Raw genomic sequence first — 24,277 nt, 5'->3', positions numbered from 1 at the left:
GAAAAGAAGCCTGTCGACACTTTTCCTATTATTTTAATAATATGTAAATGAATTTATTTATTGTGATTTTGATTTATGCCCTGCCTAATTCCTTTACAAAATAAGCCAATTGCTTAAAAAAAAAATCTGTTCCTATAATAGATTTCCTTAGCCTTTTCTGGAGCATTTGGCTTCTGCAGATGTTTTTCCTTCTGGTTTTTAAAGTGTCTGACGTATTTTTTTTAACAAAATAAATCAAAACACTCTGTATAAGTGTCTGCCAATACAGGGACAAGACACATTTTGTAGATTGTCAGTTTCTGCGGATGAACCGTGTCATCTGAGGTTTCCACCACCCTCCCACCTCTGCCAGGTGATTTCAGTGACAGTGTAGGAGGTAGAGCACTAACTACTGAGCTGGGCCCATGAAGTCGTTAAAAGCAGGATAAAAGCCCAGCATTCCAGCTTCTACTTTGCATTTGTGTCTTTTGAGCTGAGCCATTCTCTTCTGCTTTTACTTTAGGGAGACCTTGGCTTCCAGGAGAGACAGCATCAACCAATAAACATCTTGTAACAAAAGGCCAACTGCCCCTCACATAGGAAATGCTTTCCTCATATTGTCTTCTGGCAAGAGGCACAACTGCCCCATAAGGAGAGGGAACAGCCAAAAAGTCAGGGCGGACCACCCATCAGGCAAAAACTAGGCAATAGTAACAATAAGTCTCTGAAACCTCTCAGAGAAGAAAGATCAAGGTAATGGTCAACCAGCCCACATCAAATATTTTAACTATACAGACTGCTCTCCTCCTGTTCCCATTATCTATTTAAACATCCACATCCTGAAGATAGATGAACATGGGCTATAGTGCTGTCTCCCCAGGGCTTCCCCGCTGAGTAATAAATCTCCCTTCTCTGCCTTTTATCATGTCTCTTTACTTGGCAAAAAGGGGTGAGTGGCAAGATCTTACCTGTGGAACTCCTGGAGTTCAAGCCCCGGATCTAAAAAGTAATTTCGATGGAGTGTTTTTACATTATGACTTTTTCCAAAGTATTGTCATGTAAACACAGGAATGTATATATGTACATAAATGTGTATACTTTTTAACTTTTAATAAACTATGTTATTTATAGCACAATTGAAGTACAAAGTACCCAGGCACCCCGTACCCTCCTCACTATGAACAACTGATTTTTTTCATCAAAATTTACATTCTGTGTTTTGTTAAAGATTCCTCATCTTTAAATCCATCTTTTTGGTGGTATTCTTACTCATAATCAACAGAAAATGATTTTTAAAATGTGGCTTCTGGAAAAGGTTTATGTATTTATGTTTTACATAGCATGGTCATATTTCCTGCCAGTGCCAGTGTTTTTGGTTCTTAGGATAAAATTAAATACCACAGACTAGCTGGCATGTTAAAGGCAGTTGATGCTTAGCTATGTTGATATTCTAGTCCTTAAAGAGACTTGTGACTTTCAAATGCCTCTTGGTCTTTGAATGACTTCTACTCCAATAAGGCTGAGTCCTCCTCTATTTGCTCTGTAGCGCACCTGCCCATTCGCATGAAGGACATCATAAGCAGGTAGATCTGCGATTGCAGAAGTGCTGGTGACATCAGCCTACGCCACTCTGATTACATACAGCCTCTGTCAGCAGCCCTAATTTTAGGATGTGCAAGACAGAAATACAGTTGAGAGGAGCGAACTAAAAATAGACTGCCCTTTATCCTATTACAGTTCACTTCCTCAAGTGGTTGCAGTATTCTATTTAAGCAAAATGCTATCCCTGTCATAATTGCCATGAAGGCCTTGTGAGGCTTGAGAAGAACAATGGAAGCCTGCTTCTCATCATGATTCATTGCAGCTGTCATGACCTTCAGTTTACTTCTGCTCTCCTCTAGAACTTCTGGCATGTGGTTAAACAGATGCTACTGTTTCTTCAGGAAGGGTTTACAGTGGCCCTGTTTTACTAAAAATATATAAGGAGAGAATATACAAATGAGACTATGTTGTAAGTGATCCTTTAGTATACCCATGGGGCCTCTTCTGCCATTCTCAAGGCAAAAATACTTCCTTTGATTTTTAATTGATACCCTGATTTTAAAATTGAAGAACAAGTTTTATTCTAGTGATTTTTTTAAGAGTTTAATATGTGTAAGACATGGTGCTGAGTACAGGAAGGATTGATTGATTTATCATTTCTGCCTTAAGGAGGCTTTTAGAGACAGACACACATCAAGATGGGAAATGTCTGATGTCTGCATCTGGCAGCAGATTTGTTCTTAGGAAGGACCTTTCTTTGGAGACACAACTTGAAAAAGAACTACGGATGGACAGTAACAGTATACCTCATTCAATTCAATTCAGTTCAACTCAATTCAGCTCATGTTAATTCAGAAGAATTGGCTCCATGCTGGAGAGGTTAAGCAGAGGGAGAAGACAGGAAAGATGGAAGGTGAACAAGAAGAGTTGAGAGTTGACACTGGTTTTACATTGCTGCTAGATGAAGTCCTTCTGTGTTGTCATTGTTAATGGCCACAGTGCTCAGTGCCCAGTGCCCAGTGCACAATGGTCATTCATGATGCTTAGCATGGAAAAGTACAGTAAATCTACTGTACTCATGAATGTTTTATGAGACTGTTTTGGAGTCTGGATTTTTCACATGTGTTTCGTTCTGTTTTTTTTTTTTTTTTTTTGGTCCGGTCGTGGGGCCTGAACTCTGGGCCTGAGTGCTGTCCCTCAGCTCTTCAGCTCAAGGCTAGCACTCTACCACTTGAGCCACAGCGCCACTTCCTTTTTTCTTTTTGCTTATGTGGTGCTGAGGAATCAAACCCAGGGCCTCAGGCATGCAAGGCAAGCGCTCTACCACTGAGCCAACTTCCCAGCCCTCGTTCTGTTTTTGATACATTGTTTCAGAGAATATAAAGAAGCAAAAATATGTCATAGGAAACTAGGAATCCAGAAGTGAATGTGCCTTTAAGTTTTCCTATAATGACGTAAGTTTTCCTGATTTCAGAAAACTTTGGGGGACTTCAGGCTTCCTGGGGTCATCCAATAGAGTATCTGAACCCATCTCCTCTACATCTCAGGGTCAAAACCTTAGGTATACTCACTTTACTGGACTAAACTCTTAAAATGTATAACGGTTACACAACAAGCTATGTGTGTATAAGACTAAAAATGGGAAGGGCATTATTAATTCTGACTCTTAGATTAAGTAGGAATCTCTGTTTTGTGAATTTCCTTAGATGGTTTAAAGAATCATTTGTCTCCAAATCAGGATAATTTCAACAACCCAAATGATGACTGAAACAAGTATAGCTTGAATGAGTAAAAATAAGTTTCATAGGGAGTTGCCTACAGAGAAGTGAATGACTATGAAGGACTATTTACCTTGCCTGACCAAAACTGCTAAAGAGCTGTCCCCTAGAATCTCTTGAACCCCCTGAAGCTACCAAACTCTCCCCCTACCAAATTCTTATTGATATGGCTGTAAGCCTATGACAGAAACAAGGACTTAGAGTTCCACTTAGTGTAAAAACAATTAAAGTAATTACAGATTTAGATATCCTAAGACACAGATCATGGGAAAAGTTATGTGTTCATATTAACTGCAATGAGACACAGACTTCATAGGTATGAGGAAAGACTTGTAAGCTATAAATGTTTGCAGTTATAGGATAGTAGGATTGTTTAGAGAGGATCATTATGTAGAAGACAGTAGAGTTTACAGAAGTACACAATGGAAAAGATATATCTGCATAAGACACAAATACTATACTGCTTTTATCCTTTTTTATTGTCAAAATGATGTAAAGAGGGGTTTCAGTTATATAACTAAAGTAATGAGTACAGTCCTTGTTAACCTTGTTACCCCTTCCCTCAATTTTCTCCTACTTTTTCTCCCTCCCCACCCCCCCCAACTATACTTCTTTTGTGTGTGTGTATGCCTATACTGGGGCATGAACTCAAGGACTATGTGCTGACTCTTTGTTTTTTGCTTAAGACTAGTGCTTTACCACTTGTACCACTGCTCTACTTCCTTTTTTATAGTGGTTAATTGGAAATAAGAGATTTACAAACTTTTCTTCCTAGGCTGGCTTTGAACTGTGATCCTCAGACCGAGTAACTAGGGATATAAAAGTGAGCCAGGCTAGCCACTGTACATTCTTAACTAGAGGAGAGAATGATGACTTTGGTGGAAAATGTAGCTGAAATATTTTCCAACTATTTAGCCATGCTGTGGTTGAAAGGTCTTGGTGTGGTTGCTGGAAGAAGTCATGCTGGAACCCCATGGTATTCATGGATCCTCTGAAGGTTATAATTCAAGGAGGGTTATTCTTCCCAGAGCATCATCATATTCGTGTCTTAATTCATGGACTCTCCTAGCTCACTAAATGTGTTCCACGAAGCTCATTACTAGTGGGTAAACTATATCATTAAACAAATTTGAGTTCAAGAGAAGAGAGGATACCCCTGTTTATTCTTAGGATACATGGCAGATACTGTTGTTTCAAATGTTGGAATTTTAATGCACCATAAACATTTTCTAGAAATTAAATATGGAGTCAAGAAGACCCTGGGACAGTTGACAAGGATGAGCTGAGAAGAGCCTGGTCATTTGTCAGCCTAAGATGAGACAGAACATTGTAGCAGCAAAAGCATATGATAAAACAAAGTTCTCACTCAGGAAGCAGAGAATAATTGTACGTGCCTCCTGTCGTGTAACTGTAAGAAAGTAGTTGAAAATTCCTGAAAAGAAAATATCTTCAGGATTACAACTGCTATGGAGCCAAGTTATTTTGTATAATTAATTGCATTTTATCTTTGAGACAGGGTGCTTTTAATCATGTGGTAACCCTTACTGTTATATTGCTTGAAGTCAGTGTCTTTTGTAGACACTTTTCTCTTTCTCCTGAAGTTTTAGGTTTTCTTTGTTTTTATTATATATATATTCCTCTGCTTGGAATTTATTCCATTCTTTTAAAATTTTAACTAGCTGTTTTATAGACTGCTACACAGCTGTCTTCCGGGGATTTCTTTTTTGATCCATGGCTTTAATCCAGGGAATGAAAGCTTTAAAACAGGAAAAGGTGGGAGTCTGTCGGAAATTATTAGAGGGAGCTGATATTAATAGCTAACATTTATTAGGTAATTAGTAGGTGTCAAGCACTGTTTTAAGCTTGTTATAAGGTTACCTCATGTAATCTTCACCACAACTTATATTGTGGCTGCTATTATTCTTTCTCAATTTTACAAATAAGAAAAAGGAGGCCTGAAAAGGTTGTACCAATAATAAATACTAGATCTAAGATCCCATTCAAGATGGCAGGACTGAAGGGATTCTTACTCTACCAAGAATACTTGACCAATGGCAAACTGAACCCGGATGCTTCCTTAAGTGAAATCTCAAGGGGAAAAAAGTGGATAGAATAAAGAAACAAGCCAGGGATCAACTCTTTACACTATAACTTCACTGCCTTCTTAACATCTGACCAGTGAAGATGCTGTTGACAGCTCAACTAACACCTGAAGCCATGGCTCAGAGAAGAAAATGGATGTCAAAGCATGGACTATGGAGACACTAGATGTGTCTATTCAAGTAGAGTGTGGAGGATCACTTGAAAACCAAAGAAGGATGCTTTGAATGGCAAGTGGGGAAGGAAAGCCCTCTATGTTTCATTGATAGAGTCCCACAGTTACAGTGAGAGGCCAAGGGTGCTTGTAGAGTTAAACGGTAATCTAAAGACCCAGAGAGTCTTGAGAGCAGATTCTGGGATGACCAGACCTCCATCTGTGCTCCTTTTGGGTAAAGCTGAAAGCCAGTTTCTCAAGGATCCAACACAAGTCCAACCTGGAGACTTTTTTTTTTTACAATTAACAAATGGGCAATTTATTGAACAGTTCACGAAAGAAGTACAAACAGCAAATAGTATTCTACATTCATAGCTATCATACAAATACAAATCAAAGCAACATTGAGATTTCATTCACTCCAAAGGCAGGTCTGGAGACTTCTATTGTACTTTCTATTAAAAAGGGTCTAAAACACCAGCTAGGAAAAACAATAGCCACAAAAATATGTCTAAATCCATTCACATTGTCATCTATAAGTGACATGTACCACCTTGAAAACATCTTGCCTTTGCTAGAAATTTTGAGATTTTTCTCCTCTTAGTTATCAAACTGCATCTACATTTTTATTACCTTAATCTTCTCTGTTACATGAACAGTGTTTATAATCCCTACTGTTTCCAAGTTAACAAGGGAAAGCCAGGTACTAAAATCTTACATTGTACCCTGTAGCCAGCAAGGAGGTTTGAAAGGAGAAAAGGACCCAACTCTCAAAAAGTAGACTAGCAGGGTTGGCACATGAGAGGTTCTGTGTTACCTGACAAGGGAGTTTCAGGTACAGGTAATTTACAATTGAGGGTATCAGCCACCCAGGATAGGGTTACTCTGTGCAGTTTCCATTTTAAGCGTTCCCAGTTCTCCCCTGCCAAGGCAGCTGCTGGATCACATTTAATGCACTCATCAGGCTATTCTCAGTGTCCATCATTCACCCTTGGCTGTCAATTCTGGCAAAGGCCTTGTGGTTAACTCTATTGCCTTATCCGTTTCTAAAGTAATGTCCCCAACCTCCTCCCTCTCATTTTTTTCCTTTTCCTTTTCCAATGTCCCCTCCCTACCTCTCTTCTTGCTGCTCTAGCTCTTACACTTTTTGTGAAGCAATACCTACTGTGGTCTCAGGCCAGAGAGAAGGTGTCCCTCCCCATCTGCCTATCTGCAGTCCCGCCTTGAACTTCCTGGGTGATGTCATTAGAGGTAAGGCCAGTGGTTAGGAGAGCCAAAATTACCTTGGGTTCACTGCTCAATCCCATGTTTCCTCAAAATGTCTATTTCAACTCTCTTGCTTCAGCTGCAAACTGGGCAGAATGCTCACAAGCAGAACATGCCTCACAGTGTTGTTCAATCACCCTTGAAATGAGTTGACTCTACAAGTACTTGAAACATGCACACAATGATTTCCCATTCCTTGTTATTTTGCTATTGTTGTTACTGTCACCATTTACATGTTGTAGGCCTTCATTAACTCCCTCCCCTAGGACTCCAAAATTACCTCTGTGAGCACAATAGAAAAGAAAGAAGGAAGCAGGTCTTCATAGAAGCCTAGCAGTTTCAAATGAAAGAGAAGAGTTTGTGAGTACTTGGGTTTCAAGCTTGGATGAGTGGGAGAAAGTCATAACTTTGGGAATGGTGAGAGTGAACTAGCATGGCACACAATAGTGGCATTTCCATTAACTAGCAGGGAGGGACTTGAACTCAGGGCCTCATGCTTTTGCTCAACTTTTACAACATTTTCACATACCGGTTGGCATTCTTCCACTTGAACACACATCTACTTCTGGCCTATTGCTGTTACTTGCAGATTAGCATTTCATGAATTTGTCCTGTTAGGCTTGCTTGAGGCATGTTTCTTTTTTGTATTATTTATTTATTTTTGTCTACAAGAAGGAGAAGATAAGAAACTTCATTAGTTTTTAAGACACGGCTCAATTGCATTATTTACTGGTTATTCATCAGTCTGTGTCCCAGACTCTAGGCTCTGGTCTCAGTGCGTGCTCGCTCTCTCTCTCTCTCTCTCTCTCTCTCTCTCTCTCTCTCTTATTTTCTTCTGACAAGATTATTCTTTCCAAGTTCATTGTAGGATTTTAAATTTTCTCATAATTTGACATTTTAAAAGCTTGGATTTATTGGTATCATTGAAAAAGAGAATGATGCTGAATTGAATTGGCATATTTAGGGACCAAGTAGCAACAGGACAGAAAGTGAGAGGATGTCTTGAAAGAAGCAGGGCTGTGAAATAACCTTAAAGGTTAGCAGGTTTTTCTCCCATATCTGCAAGATTCGTGGAAAGAGCCAGATGCTGGGGATAGCAGAGTAAAAGATTAGGGTCTCCAGTCTATATGGAGTTCATTTCAACAAATAATGAGTGATCCCTCATGAAGTTAAACAACAAACTAAACTGTATTTCCTGGTAATAGAAAGCTAAAAGACTTAGTTTCTGCTCTGACAAATACTAGGGTAAAGATTCATACCACTGTACCACTACACAAGATACAAGCAGTATTGTTACCAGTGTCACCAATGGTGTGCTTTGTTCATGGCTTAGTTGAGGAAGTCAAAGACTAAACTTGGCAAAGTAAACTGTATTTTCTTTGGTAGTTAAGATGGAGATTTAAGGAAAAAAGTTTAGGCCAGGCACTGGTGGCTCATGCCTGTAATCCTAGTGACTCAGGAGGCTGAGATCTAAGGATTGCACTTCAAAGCCAACCTTGGACAGGAAAAGCTGTGAGACTCTTGTCTCCAATTAACCACCTGGAAGTAGAGCTAGGCTCCAAATGGCAGAGCACTAATCTTGAACAAAAGCACTCAGGGACAGCACCTAGGCCCTGAATTAAAACCCATGCCAGAAAGCAAGAAAGCCAGCAAGCCAGCAAGCAAGAAAGAAAGCAAGAAAGCAAGCAAGAAAGAAAGAAAGCAAGTAAGCGAGTGAGCGAGAGAGAGAGAGAGAGAGAGAGAAAGTGAGTTTGGGAGATGTGATAGGGGTGAGGTAACATATGACCAGGAGAGTCAGGATCCTGAGCATGGACTGAGAAGAACAAATGGGAGAAGTCCAAAGCAGTGGAACAGAGGCCTATAACTAATTAGGAAGTATAAAACACTGGGAAGGGCCCATGTCTGGATGCCTTGCTTTCGTAGAGAGTAAGAGGTTACTGGAGCACAGAGTGAGGGGAACTCAGGAAGTCCTCTCAGAGACTAGGAGTCTGCTGTAGAAATCAGCAAAGAGGCTCAAGTCTAGGAAATGAGTGATTAGATAAAAATGCACACACACATATGCATATACAATACACACACATACACATACATATACATATACATACATGCTCTAAGATGAAGATCCTGACCATCTGCCACTCTGCCACTGGCAATCAATATAACAATGCCAAGTATAAAAAAATCTTACATATTATTGTTACTTTAGCAACAAAGTAGCAAGTTCCTTCTTTCTAGCAGTTTCTGAAAGTGACTTTAGAGCTTATTTTCTCAGGTAAAATAACTACCACATGCTTTTTTCACCCTCCAGTCCTGGGACTTGAACTCTGGACCTGGACACTATCTGTGAGCTTCTTTTTGCTCATGGCTAGTACACTACCACTTGGGCCACAGCACCACTTTCAGCTTTTTCTGAGTAGTTTATTGGAGATAAGAACCTCATGGACTTTTCTGCCTGGGCTGACTTCAAACTATGATCCTCAGATCTCAGCCTCCTAAGCAGCTAGAATTACAGCCACCAGCATTGGGCTTATCACGTGTGTTTAAATATATGTGTGCATTATATTTAGTGCCCCTTGGAAACTATGGCTCTGGGAATTTCTAGTCTCTGCCTCTAAACCTGTTTCTGTGGGCTTTGTTCACACAGTTCAAATCCTTCCTTCTCCATATTTCTTCATTCCTCTTCTTTCCACTCTAGCATTTATCCTCCTTCTCTGATTATTTCCTAATGAATGAACTTGGAATTAAAATTTTGCATGGTTGCTAAAAATAAGTACTGCAATTTGTCACCAGAAGTTCAGATTGTATTTAGGAAGGTATTACCATACAGTAGGACTTCATTATAACACGTGTTTGGATAAGCAAATGCCAGCATGTGTGGGTAAACAGAGGGTAGCAAGTAAGAATGTAGGCAATCCCAGATGGTGATATAAATGAAGATTTTGAATGTTGTATTGAAAACCTCAGTGGCTGTGAGTGGAGAGATATGATCTGGGTGACAGGTGCTCTGCTGAGGGTATATTGCTCTAGGAACATGGACAGAGCTCTTCGTCTGGACTTCCAGGATCCAGAGACTCCTTGGAAGATTGCCAAGAGACAAATGTAAACCAAGCAACGAGATGAGCCCAAGCCAAGGTCTGGAAGAAAGTTGCAGTAGGGAATGGAAAGTCTGGACCTTTTACAACAAGAGAGGAGTTGAGCTAGAATTCTGAGAGCAGTAGGGAGACTGAACAGAGTTTTATATTTCTCTGGGTATGGGTGGTATAAAAAAAATACAGTGGGTTTCTAGGCATTTACCATTGTGAGACCAAAGGAGGATACTCTTACGAGAGGAACACAAAGGCACAATACCTATGTGCATCTGATCACATAAAATCATATTTATCAAAATGAACTCCAGGAAATGAAACAAAAGGGATTTTTTGTTGCTGTTTTTGTTTTTGATTTCTTTTTGTTTTGTTTGTTCTTGCTGTCTTTGGGAGAATGAAGGGGTCACAGAAATGGTGGGACAAAGCGTGAACAAATGCAGCAGTGGTACTCACTAGACACTATGTCGAAAATGAGCTATACAACTTGTGGATGGGGATGGGAGGGAAAAACTGGGAGAGAGCGAGGGGAGAGGTGACATTGTTCAGGAAGAAATGTACTCTTTATCTGACTGTATAACTATGTAACCCCTCTTACATCACCTTTACAAAAACAGCAAAAATGCATTTGAAAAATAGTTTTATGGAGGAGTGTGACATGATAAATAGAATATCCCTTATAAAAATCATTCTGGCTGCTATGTAGGGAAGAGGAAGGAAGCAGGAAATGGATTCCAGAGGTAATGGTGGTCTGCCTAACCACAGATGGAAAAAAGGGTCCAGAGAGGAAAGTAACAGTGAAAACAGGGAAGCCGACGTTGGCCCTAAGTCCTCTGGCACTGATTGTAGTGCCCTTACCCTTTATATTAAAAGTTATACCATGGGATACCTCGAAGGATGAGCTTTTTGTAAAATAGGCTTCACTTCCCCATAAGGGAGGGGAAAAAAAAGGCAAGCAAGCTTAGTGCTCTTGGGAATGGAGCTTTGGTATAATACTGTGGGATCACAATATGCCTCCTTCTTGAACAGCTTGACGTAGTCACATTTGGTGTGTGAGGAACATTGTGTCAGACATCCCATGGAGAGTTTGGAGATTTTGTTCTGAAAGTATTTCCATCAGTCTCTCTTTGGGATCCCAGGTTCCCTGTGATTTCCTACATAAAGGACAGCAGCAGGCAGGAATTATGCCAGTCTCTATGTCCTTGCAATTCAGACCTAAAAAATTAACTGCATGTACCCTAGCTGCTGAGGCCCGTCTGCCCCAAATTTAAGGAGGTTGGAGTAAGCCTAGCTTATATGCTAGGCAGTCTGTGTGTGTATCTGTTTCATATTTAACAGCCTTCATGAAGGCTAATCAGCTGAAACTATTAAAAAATGATTTGATTTAATCAGGGGACCTGTGGCTCATGCCTAAAATCCTAGCTATTAAGAAAGATGAGAGCTGAAGATTGTGGTTTGAAGGCAACCCAGGTAGGAAAGCCCTGGAGAGTTTTATCTCCAATTCAGCGCTCAAAAAACTGGAAGTAATCCTGGGAAGGTGGCTCAGTAGTAGAGTGCTTGCCTTGCATGCATCAGGCCCTGGGCTTAATTCCTCAGCACCACATAAGCAGAAAAAACCAGAAGTGGTGCTGTGGCTCAAGTGGTAGAACTGTAGCCTTGAGCTGAAGAGCTGAGGGACAGTGCCCAGGCCCAGAGTTTGGACCCCACGACCAACCAAAAAACAAAACCCAAAAACTGGAAGTAGAGCTGTGATTCAAGTGGTAGACCACTAATCTTGAGCAAAAACAGCTCAGGGACAGCATCTAGAGCCTGATTTCAAGCCCCAGGACTGACACATGAGTACAAAATAATGATTGGGTTTAGATATAGTAATTGACATAAAGAACTAGGATGAACTAGCTAGCTATTTTTTTTTTTTGGTCCCTCATGAGACTTGAAGGGGCCTAGATGCTATCCTTAAGCCTTTTTGTTCAAGGTGCACTCTACCACTTTGAGCCACACCTCCACTCCCAGTTATTAGGTAGTTAGTTGGTAATAAAAGTCTCACAGACTGTCCTACCCAAGCTGGCTTTGAACCATGCTCCTCAGATCTCAGCTTCCTGGAGTAGCTAGGGTTATAAGATGTGAGCCACTTATTCCCGGCTCACTAGAGACTTTTTATAGACATCAGTATGAGACTGACACAGGAATAGCATAATGGTATCAAGGTGACAAATAGCAGAGGGCATTCAATCTAGATTTGACTGTCATTTCCTCTCCTAAACACTGTAAATATGGTTGAATCACTTAGTGGAAAGACAAATAATATGCAGAAGTTTTTATATTTTATCAGGATAGAAGGAAAGGCATTGTATGAATTTTTGGCTCTGTTAGTACTATCATTTGATTGTGATATTCCTGATCTTATTAGCTCGCTTCAGTTTTTCAGCCTTTACTCCAAAAGAGATGAGATAATGTGCATACCTTTTCCACTATTTCACCTTTTTAAGATATTGAGCTATTTTTTGAAGCTTGCTGTAGGCAAACTGAATGACCTAAAGCTTTGTGTGGAACTCAGTAGACTTTCATACATAACATATCACTTTTAACAAGAATCAGAAATGACCTTCGTGTCTTATTGTGTGTTTTGAAAATTTTTAGAACATGTATTTTCCATGGGAAAAGTGTCTCATGGTGGCTTTCCCTCTGTTGATTATATGTTCAATGAAGTTCCTAGTGATCAGGATTTGCGTAGAATAAAAACATCCAAGTGAATATTTAAGAATCTCTTCTCCTCTTTCTGTACCCAGTAACCATGGTAATAAGAATTCTTAGCGTTTTGGAAGCCATTTTAAAAAGCAGAATTATGGTTGAGTTGTTTATCAGTATTGCAAATAAACTACAAATGACTGTCTTTGAATAACATAATCTTCAGTGTGCAAATGAATATGTCCTTTTATACAAAATCCATTATGTTTTGGTAGAGGAGAGGGTTGAAGGACACCATATCAATGGTATGCCCTCTAGCAGAAGAACAAAGAACACAAAGTCTGAAGTCAGAGAAGGAATGATGAATTTGAGGCAGAGTATAAATATTTGCTGATGTAGAAAACATTTATTAACAGACCTGTCGTATAGAATCTCAGAGGCTTATGGAGGCGAATACCCGGTAGGTACTAAAATGAATATCATTACTTCAATGTAAGCTTTTCATAGTGCTCTCCTGAAATACTGGGCTAGAAAAGGTCAGAAGTGAAGATTACATCTTAGTAATAAACAGTAAGATGGCCTCTCTCTCCAGGGAAGTGAGGAGCAGAGTTTTCTTATTATTCCTGGTGCTGCTTCTTTTAAACAGAAGAATGCTCCATTCAAGCCCTCACCTTCCCTGTGGCCTGAATAGAGCCATGAATATCATTACAGTTCATTGCTGTTTATCTTACACATAGGAAGAAAGTTATAAATAACCCTCTTTTCCATATTTCTGACCACAATGCATAACTGGATTTTCAATGTCAAATACATAGTTTATACCTTCTTACCTAGGACCATAATATTTCTATTATTCTACTCATAATTATTTTTGAGTAAAATAAGACTTTAAAATCTCAACTTTTGTAGTTTAAAATGATTTCTGATTTTAATTGCTTATATTAAATATTTTAGAAACCTATGTATGGGAATGACCCTGCTGTGCATATACCTTAGATATTCATTCTATCTATATGTGTATGTGTGTGTATCTGTACATTTATCTCTATCTACATCTAAATATACACAATTAATGACCTCTGGGGTTTCTGTCTCACAGCTGTTATATTGATCATCATCCATCAGCCCCTCTCAATGTTCAAAAAAAAAAAACCAGAAAACATGTTTCCAAGCAACAAGAATCAGGCTTGAAGCCTGCTGATGCAGGGTAACCTGAGCTATAGCACCAATCTGTGAAAATGTGGACTCAGCATAGTTTAGCCTAGACTATGGTACCTTTATTTCTAGTCTCTGAGACTACAGAGATGAGGAATTTCTAGTCAGAAACCCTACTTTTGCCTTTTCTGAACAGGGACTAATAACCACTGAACAGTTTTGTAAATCCCAGTTACACATCAGGGACAATCTAAAATTTCATGTTTCCCTGGAAGCCTGCTCAGCCTGATTTGGCCATTTTTTTTTAATCTCTCCATCATCTCTGTGGGACATAGTAGATCCTTGGTCATGTGTTACATCATGGGGTGGCTTAACTCTTTACAGTGTTTCCTAGGTCCCTGGCATATGTTTACACCTTGGAGAGCAAAAATGCTGTCTTATACCTCCTATGTTTAGTTCTCTCACTCATTCACTTACTCATTTATTTGCCTAATAGATTATTTTTGAGCCTATCTCAAGCCAGTTCCTGATCAACTTGGTGAACAAAACAGAAATATTTTCCCTGCTAGGGAATCCTTTGTTGTTATGAACATCAAACTGTTATCCTCCAATGGATATCTTCACAATGAAAACATAAATGTAAATTTATACTCCATGATAAATATGGTATAGAAAGGAATATGGTATCCTAAGTGAAAGCAATCAAGCAGACTTTATTTATATTTGGAGTCAGAAAAGACCTCCAGGTGCTGATGCTTAAATTGAAGCCCCAAAACATATGGTATTGTCTAAGCAATAGGGACGCAAATATTTCTTGCTTCGAGAAGTGCTTAACCATCTCTAAGTTCGTGTGACATAAATCTCCTAACTGCAGAGAATTCCCTTGCCTATGTCTTCTAATGAAATTCCCTCCATTCCCCTTATTACCAACTTCCCATACACTTTTTTTGTGTGGTATCCCTGGTTCTGATAACCCATGAAACTTCTGCTACTTATCAGCTCAAATTACAGTGTGGACAATGCCCAAGGCAGTCTCCCCTGAGACCTGAAGATGATTGCACCTGTAAGACTGGCCTTAGGAACAGAGCATGGAAGACAGAACTATGGCACAAGAAGCTCCCAACAGATAGGGTGTCTTGCTTATCTACCAATGGTATATGTATGCCACTAAGTGAAATCCCTCTTCTTCCCTTACAGGTGAGCACAGACACTTCCAGCCTGAGAAAGACAGAACTGAAAGGTCGGAGTGCACTGTTGGCTGACATCCAGCAAGGAACTCAGCTGCGAAAAGTCACACAGATCAATGACCGCAGTGCCCCTCAAATAGAGAGTGAGTCCGCAGCTTACCTAGACCTGTCAGGAACCCAGGGCAGCACAGGTGTGTAAGGCACAGCCAGACACACCCCCGGCTGCATTTGTGACCAGGCTACCTCAAGTGGGTGAGAAAATCAGAGCTTTTCCAAAAGCAAAGATTTCCAAGTACAAACAAGTACATAACAACTCTATAGTGGGATGTCTTTGTATTACCTTCAAATACATAAAACAAAGCTCACTCTCTTTGCCATTTTAAAATGTCCCATTCAGGTGGCATCTAATAGTTTTGCACTGTTGTTATAGCCATCCCTCCTATCTGGTTCCAGAATATTTCCATTACCCCCAAAAGGAAACCATATACACTCCTCCCAGTCCCGACCCCCACAATCACTGACCGACTTTAGTTTCTATGGAGTTGCTATTTCTAGATCTTTCATGGGGATGGGATCATATCACACCTGGCTTTTTGTGACCAACTTCTCCCACTTGTTATGTTGTTAAGCTCCTTCTATGTTATAACATGAATGAGTACTCCAGTCCTTTTACATACAATTTCTTTATATGACTATACCATATTGTGTGTCCCTGTGGGATGACATTTAAAGGTCAGTTACCCTGTATCAACATAGTCTCAAACTCAGTAGTAGAAAATGAAGGTCTCAGAGGCTAGGTATGGTGGTAATATCTATAATCTCAGCTATTTGAGAGGCAGAATTGTGATTCAAGATCAGCCCAGGAAAAAGTTAGCAAAATGCTCTCAAAAGCAAGCTGGAGCTGGATACCAATGGCTCATGCTTATAATCCGAGCTACTTAGGAGGCTGAGATCTGATGTTAAAGATTCAAAGCCAGCCAAGGCAGGAAATTTCCTGAGACTCTTACCTCCAAGTAACCACCAAAAAGCTAGAAGTGAAGATGATCTGAAGCAGTAGAGCACTAGCCTTGAGCAAAAAAGTTCAGGGACAGCCCCCAGGCCCTGAGTTCAAGTCCCAGGACTACCAAACACACCAAACACACATATGTATGCACGTGCACACACACGCACGTGCGCATGCACGCACACACACACACACATATACTGGGCTTGATGATTCATGCTTGTAATCCCAGCTACTTGGGAGGTAAAGGTAACAGGATAGATGCCTGTTGAGGCTGCCCTGAACAAAATCACAAGATCCTATATGAAAATCAAACTGGAGAAAAAAGGGCTGTGATGTGGCTTAAGTGTTAGAGCCACCTCCCTAGCAAGATTGAGCCACTGCGTTCAATTCCCAGTACCACCAAATTTTTAAAAAGTAAAGAAAGGAAAAAGGTTTTATTTCATTTTCACAAGGAAAAAAATGTGTTCAGAATTATATATTATGGAATCATCATGCCAGACTTCTGTCTTTCAGTGCATGATAGAAAAGAGAGAGGGAGGGAGAAAGAGAGAGAGGTGAAAGGAAGAAAAGAAAGGAAAAGAGTGAGGGAGGGAGAGAGGAAGACACAAAGAATGGAAGGAAGGGAAAGAGAAGGAAAGGAAGGAAGGAAGGAAGGGAGAAAGGAAGGGAGGGAGGGAGGAAGACAAGGAAGGGAGGAGAGGGGGGAGGAGGGAGGAAAGGAAGGGAGGAAGGAAGAAAGAGCAGTGATTATATTTCTGCTACCAATCAAATTGAAGAATCTCTTCTCTTTCTTTTGTTCCTGGCACTAAAGGTTTTATACTACGCATATAGTCTACCACTGACATGCACCCCTAGGGATCTTTTTTTCAGGCTCAGTTTTCTCATCTGTCAAAAAAGGGGGATAATAAGTCCTGTTTTTTTTTAAATTTGGTTACCACTATAGGTTTAAAAAATATATGTTGAACTAGTTAGTAATGTATAGTGTTGAAGTGTTTTATATATTTAGCAATGTTGTACATGATGGTAAGTCTCAAAGTTCTAAAAACATAATTTTTAAATAAGTTTTTTATTGTAAAAATACTGTACAGAGGGGTTACAATCACATGAGTAAGGTAATGAGTACATTTCTTATCAAGCATTGTTGTCTCCTCCCTTGTTTTTCCCCTACCACCCCTTCCCTCCCATCTCTACAACTACAACCCCCCCTTGCCTAAATTGTAAAGTTCATTTTTTGACATAGCATCTTGTACATCTCATTGTTGCAATGGCCCCACCTGTATCCCTATTTAAACAATTTGCTTTTTTCCTTTCCGCTCCCCAAATTATACCAACATCAAATACAGTGAAAACAGGAGTTATACCATGGGGGAGGACATACAAAGCAACAAAAAAAATCATGTGGTACCTTATAAATAGGTTAGAAACAATAGCAAGAAAGACAAACCCACTTGTGTCCTTATCTTGGGGTTCATTTCGCTTAACATCATCTTATCTGACCTTTTCTGCTGGTCTCAGACATATACTAGTTATTGCAAATAAGGAAAACCATGGGACCTATGTTTCTTTGGGCCTGGCTTACTTCACTTAATATAATTTTTTCCAAGTTTTTCCATTTCCTAACAAATGGGGCAATGTCATTCTTTCTGATGGAGGCATAGAATTCCATTGTGTATATATACCACATTTTCTTCATCCATTCATCTACTGAGAGACATCTGGATTGGTTTCATATCTTAGCTACGGTAAAATATGCTGCAATAAACATAGCTGTGCTGGTAGCTTTAGTGTGGTCTTGTTTGTGATCATTCGGGTAAATGCCCAAAAGTGGGATTGCTGGGTCATAGGGAGCTCTATTGAGGAAACATCATACTACTTTCCAAGGTAGTTGAACAAGTTTACACTCCCACCAACAATGAAGTAGGGTTCCCTTCTGTCCACATCCCCTCCGGCATCTGTTGTTATTAGAGTTCTTAATTATAGCCATTCTAACTGGGGTGAGGTGGAATCTCAATGTTGTTTTGATTTGCATTTCTTTTATGGCTAGACAGGTTGAGCATTCCTTCATGTGTCTATTGGCCATCCTTCTTTCCTCTTCAGAGAAGTTTCTCTTTAAGTCTTTAGCCCATTTATTTATTGGGCAGTTGTTTCTTTGAGGATTTGTTGTTGGGGGATTTGATTTTTTTGAATTGCAAGTATATTTTAGATATGAGACCCTTATCCATTGTCTGGCTAGTGAAGATCTTTTCCCAATCTGTGGGCTTTCTATTGATCTTACTAGCTATGTCCTTTGCCCTGCAGAAGCTCTTTAGCTTCATGCAATCCCTTTTGTCCAACCTTTCTTTGATTTGTTGTGTTTCTGGGTCTCTATTAAGAAAATTTCAGCCTGTACCAAGGAGACCCAGGGTTTCTCCTGTTCTGTCCAGTAATGTTTTCAGGATGTCTGCTTTGACTCTGAGGTCTTTGATCCATTTGGAGTTGATTCTGCAGGGTGATATATAAGGATCTTGCTTTAGTTTACTACAAGTGATTAACCAATTTTGCCAGCACCATTTACTGAAGAGGCTGTCTTTCTTCCATTCTATTTTTTTAGCTCCCTTATTGAAGATTAGGTGGCTATAGGTCTGTGGGTTCATTTCTGGGGTTTCAATTCTATTCCATTGGTCCTGAGGTCTATTTTTGTGCCAGTACCAAGCTTTTTTGACTACTATGGCTTTGTAGTAGAGTTTGAAATTTGGTATTAATATTCCTCCAGCACTGTTCTTTCTGTTAAGGATCTAAAAACATAATTTTATTTCATATCTGTAATTATATATATTGACACCCAAAGATAGACACAGTTTTTAAAGAAATACTTTCAACATAGATTATAATAAAAGTTCCTGGTTAGATTAACGGTCTAATTGTTTTAGCTCAGCTAACAGATGAATATATTTTATTGAAATATCCATTGCCTAATCACTCCAATGAGTAAATAATAGATGTCCATATTAAGACTAAGCTGAGCATGGTTGTACACATCTGAGAGTCTCAGCACTTGGGAGGCTGAAATAGTAGGATTATAAATAGTAGGATTGTAAGGATAGCAAGGTGACATCCTACCTCAAAACAATAAAATTTAATTTTTTTAAAAAAAAAGAGGTAAGCAAAATGCTCAGAATAAGCTGATCACTTTCCTCCACCAGTGGGCACTGTTTCCTAATTTCTTGCTGAGTATTAGCTCAGATTGTAAAGGTTTGCCTGTAATACTGTTTATTTTTTCTGTCTTGTTTTGTTATGGTTTGCTTTTGTTTTGTTTTGTTTTTACCTGTACTGGGGCATGAACTCAGGGCCTGGGTACTGCCCTCAGCTTTTTTGCTCAAGGCTGGTGCTCTACCACTTGAACTGCATCTCTACATTTGACATTTTGCTGGTTAATTGATGATAAGAATCTCTTGAATTTGTCTGCCTTGGCTGCCTTTGAACCATGATCCTCACATATTAGCTGCCTGAGTATTACAAATGAGAGCCACTAGCGCCCTGCTTGCCTGGAATTCCTATTCATGCTGCATATCTTCTCATTTTTTTTAGTTAGTAACCACATCTATCCAGAAGGGTTAAGTTAGTTACTTCCAGGCTCTTGGACATTCTGTTCCACCAAGAAAAAGGTCAGAGAGCCAGGCACTGGTGGCTCACAGATATAATACTAGCTACTCTGAAGGCTGAGATCTGGGGATCACAGTTCAAAGCCAGCCCAGGCAGGAAAAGTTCATGAGACTCTTATCTCCAATAAACCACTCAGAAAACCAGAAATGGTGCTGTGGCTCAAGTGGTAGAGCACTAGCCCTGTGCTGAAGAGGTGAGGGACAGTGTCCAGGCCCAGAGTTCAAGCCCCACGACCGGAAAAAAAAAAAAAAAAGTCAGGGAAGCAAGAAGCGCTCAGGGCCTGACCGCTGGAATAGAAGAAGGAAAATTCTGAAGCAGATGTCAGTGTAGGCAGTACTCCCTGTTTGTGATTTTTATTAATGCTCTGTGGATAAGAACTGGATGATTGACTGAAATCTTTATCTAGTCTTCCCAATGTCAAGTGGATAAGACTAACTATACATCTACCATGTTTGGGCTTTCTAATTTACAAACAGCTGCCAATTCCCCTAATGGCACTCACCCAATGACAGTTAGTCAGGTCCCTTTGGTCACGTTTCAGGTTGGTTGGCCACACATGGCCAGCCGTTCAGTAGGAAGGGAGAAGGCAGCAGGAAGAGCTAGGCAGAGTGCCATGGCAGAGTTTGCATGAGGAAGATACGGAGTGGAACAGTGACATTGGACGGGGACAATGGGAGGCTGCCAAGGGTAATGTTACACGTGGTCTGGAGGGAGAATGGCTCATACAGCTCTGCACAGGCATCTCATCTATTTGCTTCTCCACTCTGAAGGTTCTAAAGGAACCAATAAAGAAGGAGGAGGCTCTACAAATCCTACAAATGCCCGGGGAGGAAGCACCCCTCCAGCCCTGGGAGATCTCTTCGCTGGAGGCTTTCCTGTGTTAAGACCAACAGGTCAGAGGGATGCAGCAGGTGAGGAAAAAGTCAAAACCATCTACCTTGTAGTCTTTTTTTTTTTAATCCTCACAAGTGTAGAAGCAACTGTGTAGCCATGTACACAGTGAGAGACTCCTACTTCATCCACAGTCACAGCAGCACAGCACTAAAGTAGAACCTTCCCAACACCTAGCATTGTTCTTGAGGAATCTTCCTTCTGGGGGAGAAGGGAGGCAGAACCAACATTTGAACTCTGAACCTCATGCTTGCTAGGCAGACATTCTACCACTCGAGCCACAATTTTAGCCCTTTTAGATTTCAGTTATTTTTCAACTAGGATCTCAAGTTATTCTCTGGGCACCAGACTCAGACTGTAATCCTCTTAGCTGTGAATACCTCCCGTATAGCTGGGATTATAGGTGAGGACCATCATACCCACCTTCTTTTGTTGAGATGAAGGTCTCATTAACTTTTTGTCAGGACTGTCTACTGGGTAGCAAGGGTTACAGGGATGTAGCACCACAGGTAACTACTCTTGAGAACCTTTTAAGTGATCATTCTGTTCAAAGTTTACCCATTAAAGAGTTACTTGTCAGCCAGGTGCCCGTGGCTCAAGCCTGTAATGCTGGCTACTCAGGAGGCTGAGATATGAGGATCGCTGTTCAAAGCCTGCCGGGGCAGGAAAGTCCATGAGACTCTTATCTCCTATTAAGCACCAGAAAACCGGAAGTGGCACTGTGGCTCATGTGGTAGAGTGCATGCCTTGAGCTAAAGAGCTGAGGAACAGCACCCAAGCCCAGATTTCAAGCCCAACGACCAACAACAACAACGAAGAGTAACTTGTCATTCTGTGTGTTACTTAGCAATGATGTGATAGTGTACAGACAGAGGTACAAATGCAATAGAAGTTTATGATGGTATTCCTGTGGAGTCCCTGGCAATGTACGAGCCATAAAGGCTCTCCATCATTGTATCAGCTAGGCATTGCTGTGTAACAAAACACTAACTATTGGGAGCTTTAAACATGTAGCCTATAATTCTGTCCACTGGTAATCTAGGGTGATCTCAACTAAGCTCCCTCTAGCATCTGCAGACAGCTGCAGGTTGGGCTTGTCTAGTCTTAGATTTCTCCAATCTCTGGTGTCTCCGCTGGAACAATTGCCCTGAGTCACCCTAGCACTCTAGGCTCTCCCAATCTCCAGCGGCATGGTTCCATGAGAGAAGGAAGACACACACCAAGACTTTTAGGCTTCGTACTGGAAGTTGCAGTAGGAACAGGAGTCCAGGTAGTGTTCATGCCTATGACATCCTCTTGGCCCAAGCAAATGACACAAGACTAGCTCAATATCCAAGATGGAGAAACGGATTACTAATGAGAGAACCTACCCAATCTCCTTTTCTGTGTGATCTACTGCCGCCATTTGTGCTTTGATGAGTATTCAGTGCTTTTAGTGTATTGCATTTAAATGGAGTGTTTGGAAGAGTTCTTTGGGTGCTGGGAGGGTCCTGGGAGGAGGGGCAGCAGGCCCTGCTGTGTAAGGAGGACCGTGCAGAAGAAGCCATCTACCATGCAACTGGCTGGCTTCAGGCCTGAGTGTCACGAGTGCCACCTTCACACCAAGGCGTCTCCTTGCATTATTGCTGAACTAAGCCAGAATGTGTTTCACTTCCAGGTGGCAAGACCGGGCCAGCCCCTGGCTCCCGCGCGCCCTCTCCCAGGCTTCCCATCAAGGCCATCGGCGGCCCGCCTAACCCCCCTGCCTCTCCCAGGCTAGGCAATGCCTCAGAGGTGCAGGGCACTACCAGGATGGGCCCTCCTCGCCCCAGCGTGCCTGCCCCACCGCCTCCCACCCCGCCCCCACCTCCCCCGCCCCCACCTCCACCTTTACCTCCTTCACCCCCCATCAAAGCCTCCCTCATCTCTCCACCTGTCCCACTAATCAAAGGCAATCCTCCAGTAGCTGCACCCCCTCTTGCCTGTGCCCCACCACCTCCTCCCCCTCCTCCCCCTCCTCCTCCTCCTCCTCTTCCTCCAACTCCACCTCAGCTGCCCCCTGCCTCAGTGCTGGGCGACAAAGCTTCCAAGCCCCAGCTAGCCCCCTTGCCCCTCCCACCCATCCCTCCCCCTCTCCCTCTTCTCCCACCTTGTGGATATCCTGGGCTCAATTCAGAACCTGACAGCCCAGCCCAAGAGGTGCAGGAGCCTCCTGCCCCACCACCCCCGCCACCACTGCCACCTACACTCCCCTTGTATGCTTCCTGCTCCCCCAGGGCACCTATGCCCACACCCCCTTTGCCAGGTTCTAATAACAGCTGTGAAACCCCTCCTCCCCTGCCCCCCAAATCTCCCAGTTTCCAGGCCCAGCCTCAGAAGGCTGGTGTGCAGGGCCTGTCTGCTCCTCCGGTTCCTCCAGGGTCTCAGCTGCTCCTGCAGAAGAAGAGGCTTGGCCGAGGCCCGGGTAAGGCAGCTGGTGGGGCCTGCTGCATTGTGCAGGACCTTTGGATGCGTCAGGCCTTAGAATTTTGTTTGAAACCAGAGCTATTCAGTGCCTTAGTGGAACACAGGAAATTTGTTTCTTCAATGGGACTTTATTGTTGGAGCTCTTTAGAGATGGAAAACAAGGGTGAAGAGGTCTGGGAGACTTGTACAAGATCATGCAGAAAGCCATGGGCTGGCCGGTACTAGCTGCATGAACCTGACATTTAGCCACCCTGAGGCTTCTTATCTGCAAAATGGGAACAACAATAGACACCCTCCCCACCACACCCGCAGAATTGTTGTAATATTGTGTTCTTGCCTGTGTTTTTGAGAAACCGAAACACCACCATTCATTCACATAGGATTGGGGAGACTATTAAATAAGGGCCTGAATGTAGCCAGGGCCACAATGTATTTTCTTTCCTCTCCTTCCCATGAAACCCAGCTGCTCATCCAAAGGAAAGGTGGCATCCATTTAGACCTTGGCTCCTTCAGTCTGCTCAGAGGGGCAAGCAGAGCCTTAATGGATTCTGGCACCTAGGAAAGGAAAACTTGAAAGGGGAAGGGGGAAGCCCTACAGGAGAGAGGGAATGGATGGATGCTGGGGACAGCAGTTGCTCTAGCAGCACAGGCCATGGGACCCAGCCCTGCAGCTGGAGGTACACCTGCTCCTGACACAGAATGCTAGGCCAGAGAGTGCTCATCTGTTTTCTTTGTGCCCTTGAATATGAGACTTGGCTCATGACAAAATAAAGGTAGCTCTGCTTCACCCCAGGTTTGGAGAAGAGGATGAGGTTATAACTGTGTGCATCATGCCCAGTTAACAGTAGTGGGGGTTCCATCATAGCAAGTGGCAGAGGATGTTGGCACAGTCACTGAGGAAGTAGCAGTAGAGTAGCTGTACTGAAGTGTCATGACAGTGGGTTATGGATTACAAAGGAAGTCTGACAGAAAACAAACAAAACAAAAACGTGGACAGAGGAGAGAAGCATCTTTCCCAAGAAACCTGGGAAGTGTGGAGGAAGGAGATTTGAGTTGGACCTTGGTAGATGAAGAAGGTTTACACTGACTGGCAGGGAAAATGGGTTTGCAATAAAGAGCCAATGGGAATCAAACCCAGCATAAAAATATGTCCTTGTTACTTCTTTTTCTGGCCTCCCTCTAGGCCCTAACCTACATATGGCCCTTCCCATTCCTATGGCTCTTCAGTGTGTCCCCTTTTTAGGATTGTACCATCTGATTATGAGAGTTATCTGTGTCACTGGTATCCATCATGATAGCTAAAGTTTACTACATCTCAACAACTCTAATTAGGTGTACTAGTAATATCCCCATTCTACCGA

At 41.7% G+C, this 24,277-nt stretch overlaps 1 protein-coding gene across 1 annotated transcript in view; it reads left to right on the top strand.

Moving 5' to 3' along the window:
- Wipf3 (WAS/WASL interacting protein family, member 3) overlaps positions 1–24,277 on the top strand; it is a 57,472-nt gene that overhangs the window by 18,914 nt on the left and 14,281 nt on the right. The window contains exons 2-4 of the mRNA XM_013024386.1: positions 14,943–15,075; positions 20,351–20,491; positions 22,129–22,914. Of these exons, the coding sequence (XP_012879840.1) occupies positions 14,943–15,075; positions 20,351–20,491; positions 22,129–22,914 (1,060 nt within the window). The remainder of the gene's footprint in view (positions 1–14,942; positions 15,076–20,350; positions 20,492–22,128; positions 22,915–24,277) is intronic.

This window comes from Dipodomys ordii, unplaced genomic scaffold (genome assembly GCF_000151885.1).
Source record: "Dipodomys ordii isolate 6190 unplaced genomic scaffold, Dord_2.0 Scaffold76, whole genome shotgun sequence".
Taxonomy (NCBI): Eukaryota; Metazoa; Chordata; class Mammalia; order Rodentia; family Heteromyidae; genus Dipodomys; species Dipodomys ordii.
The sequence above is the reverse complement of the archived record's forward strand: the minus strand, read 5'-3'. Positions and strand labels throughout refer to the sequence as shown.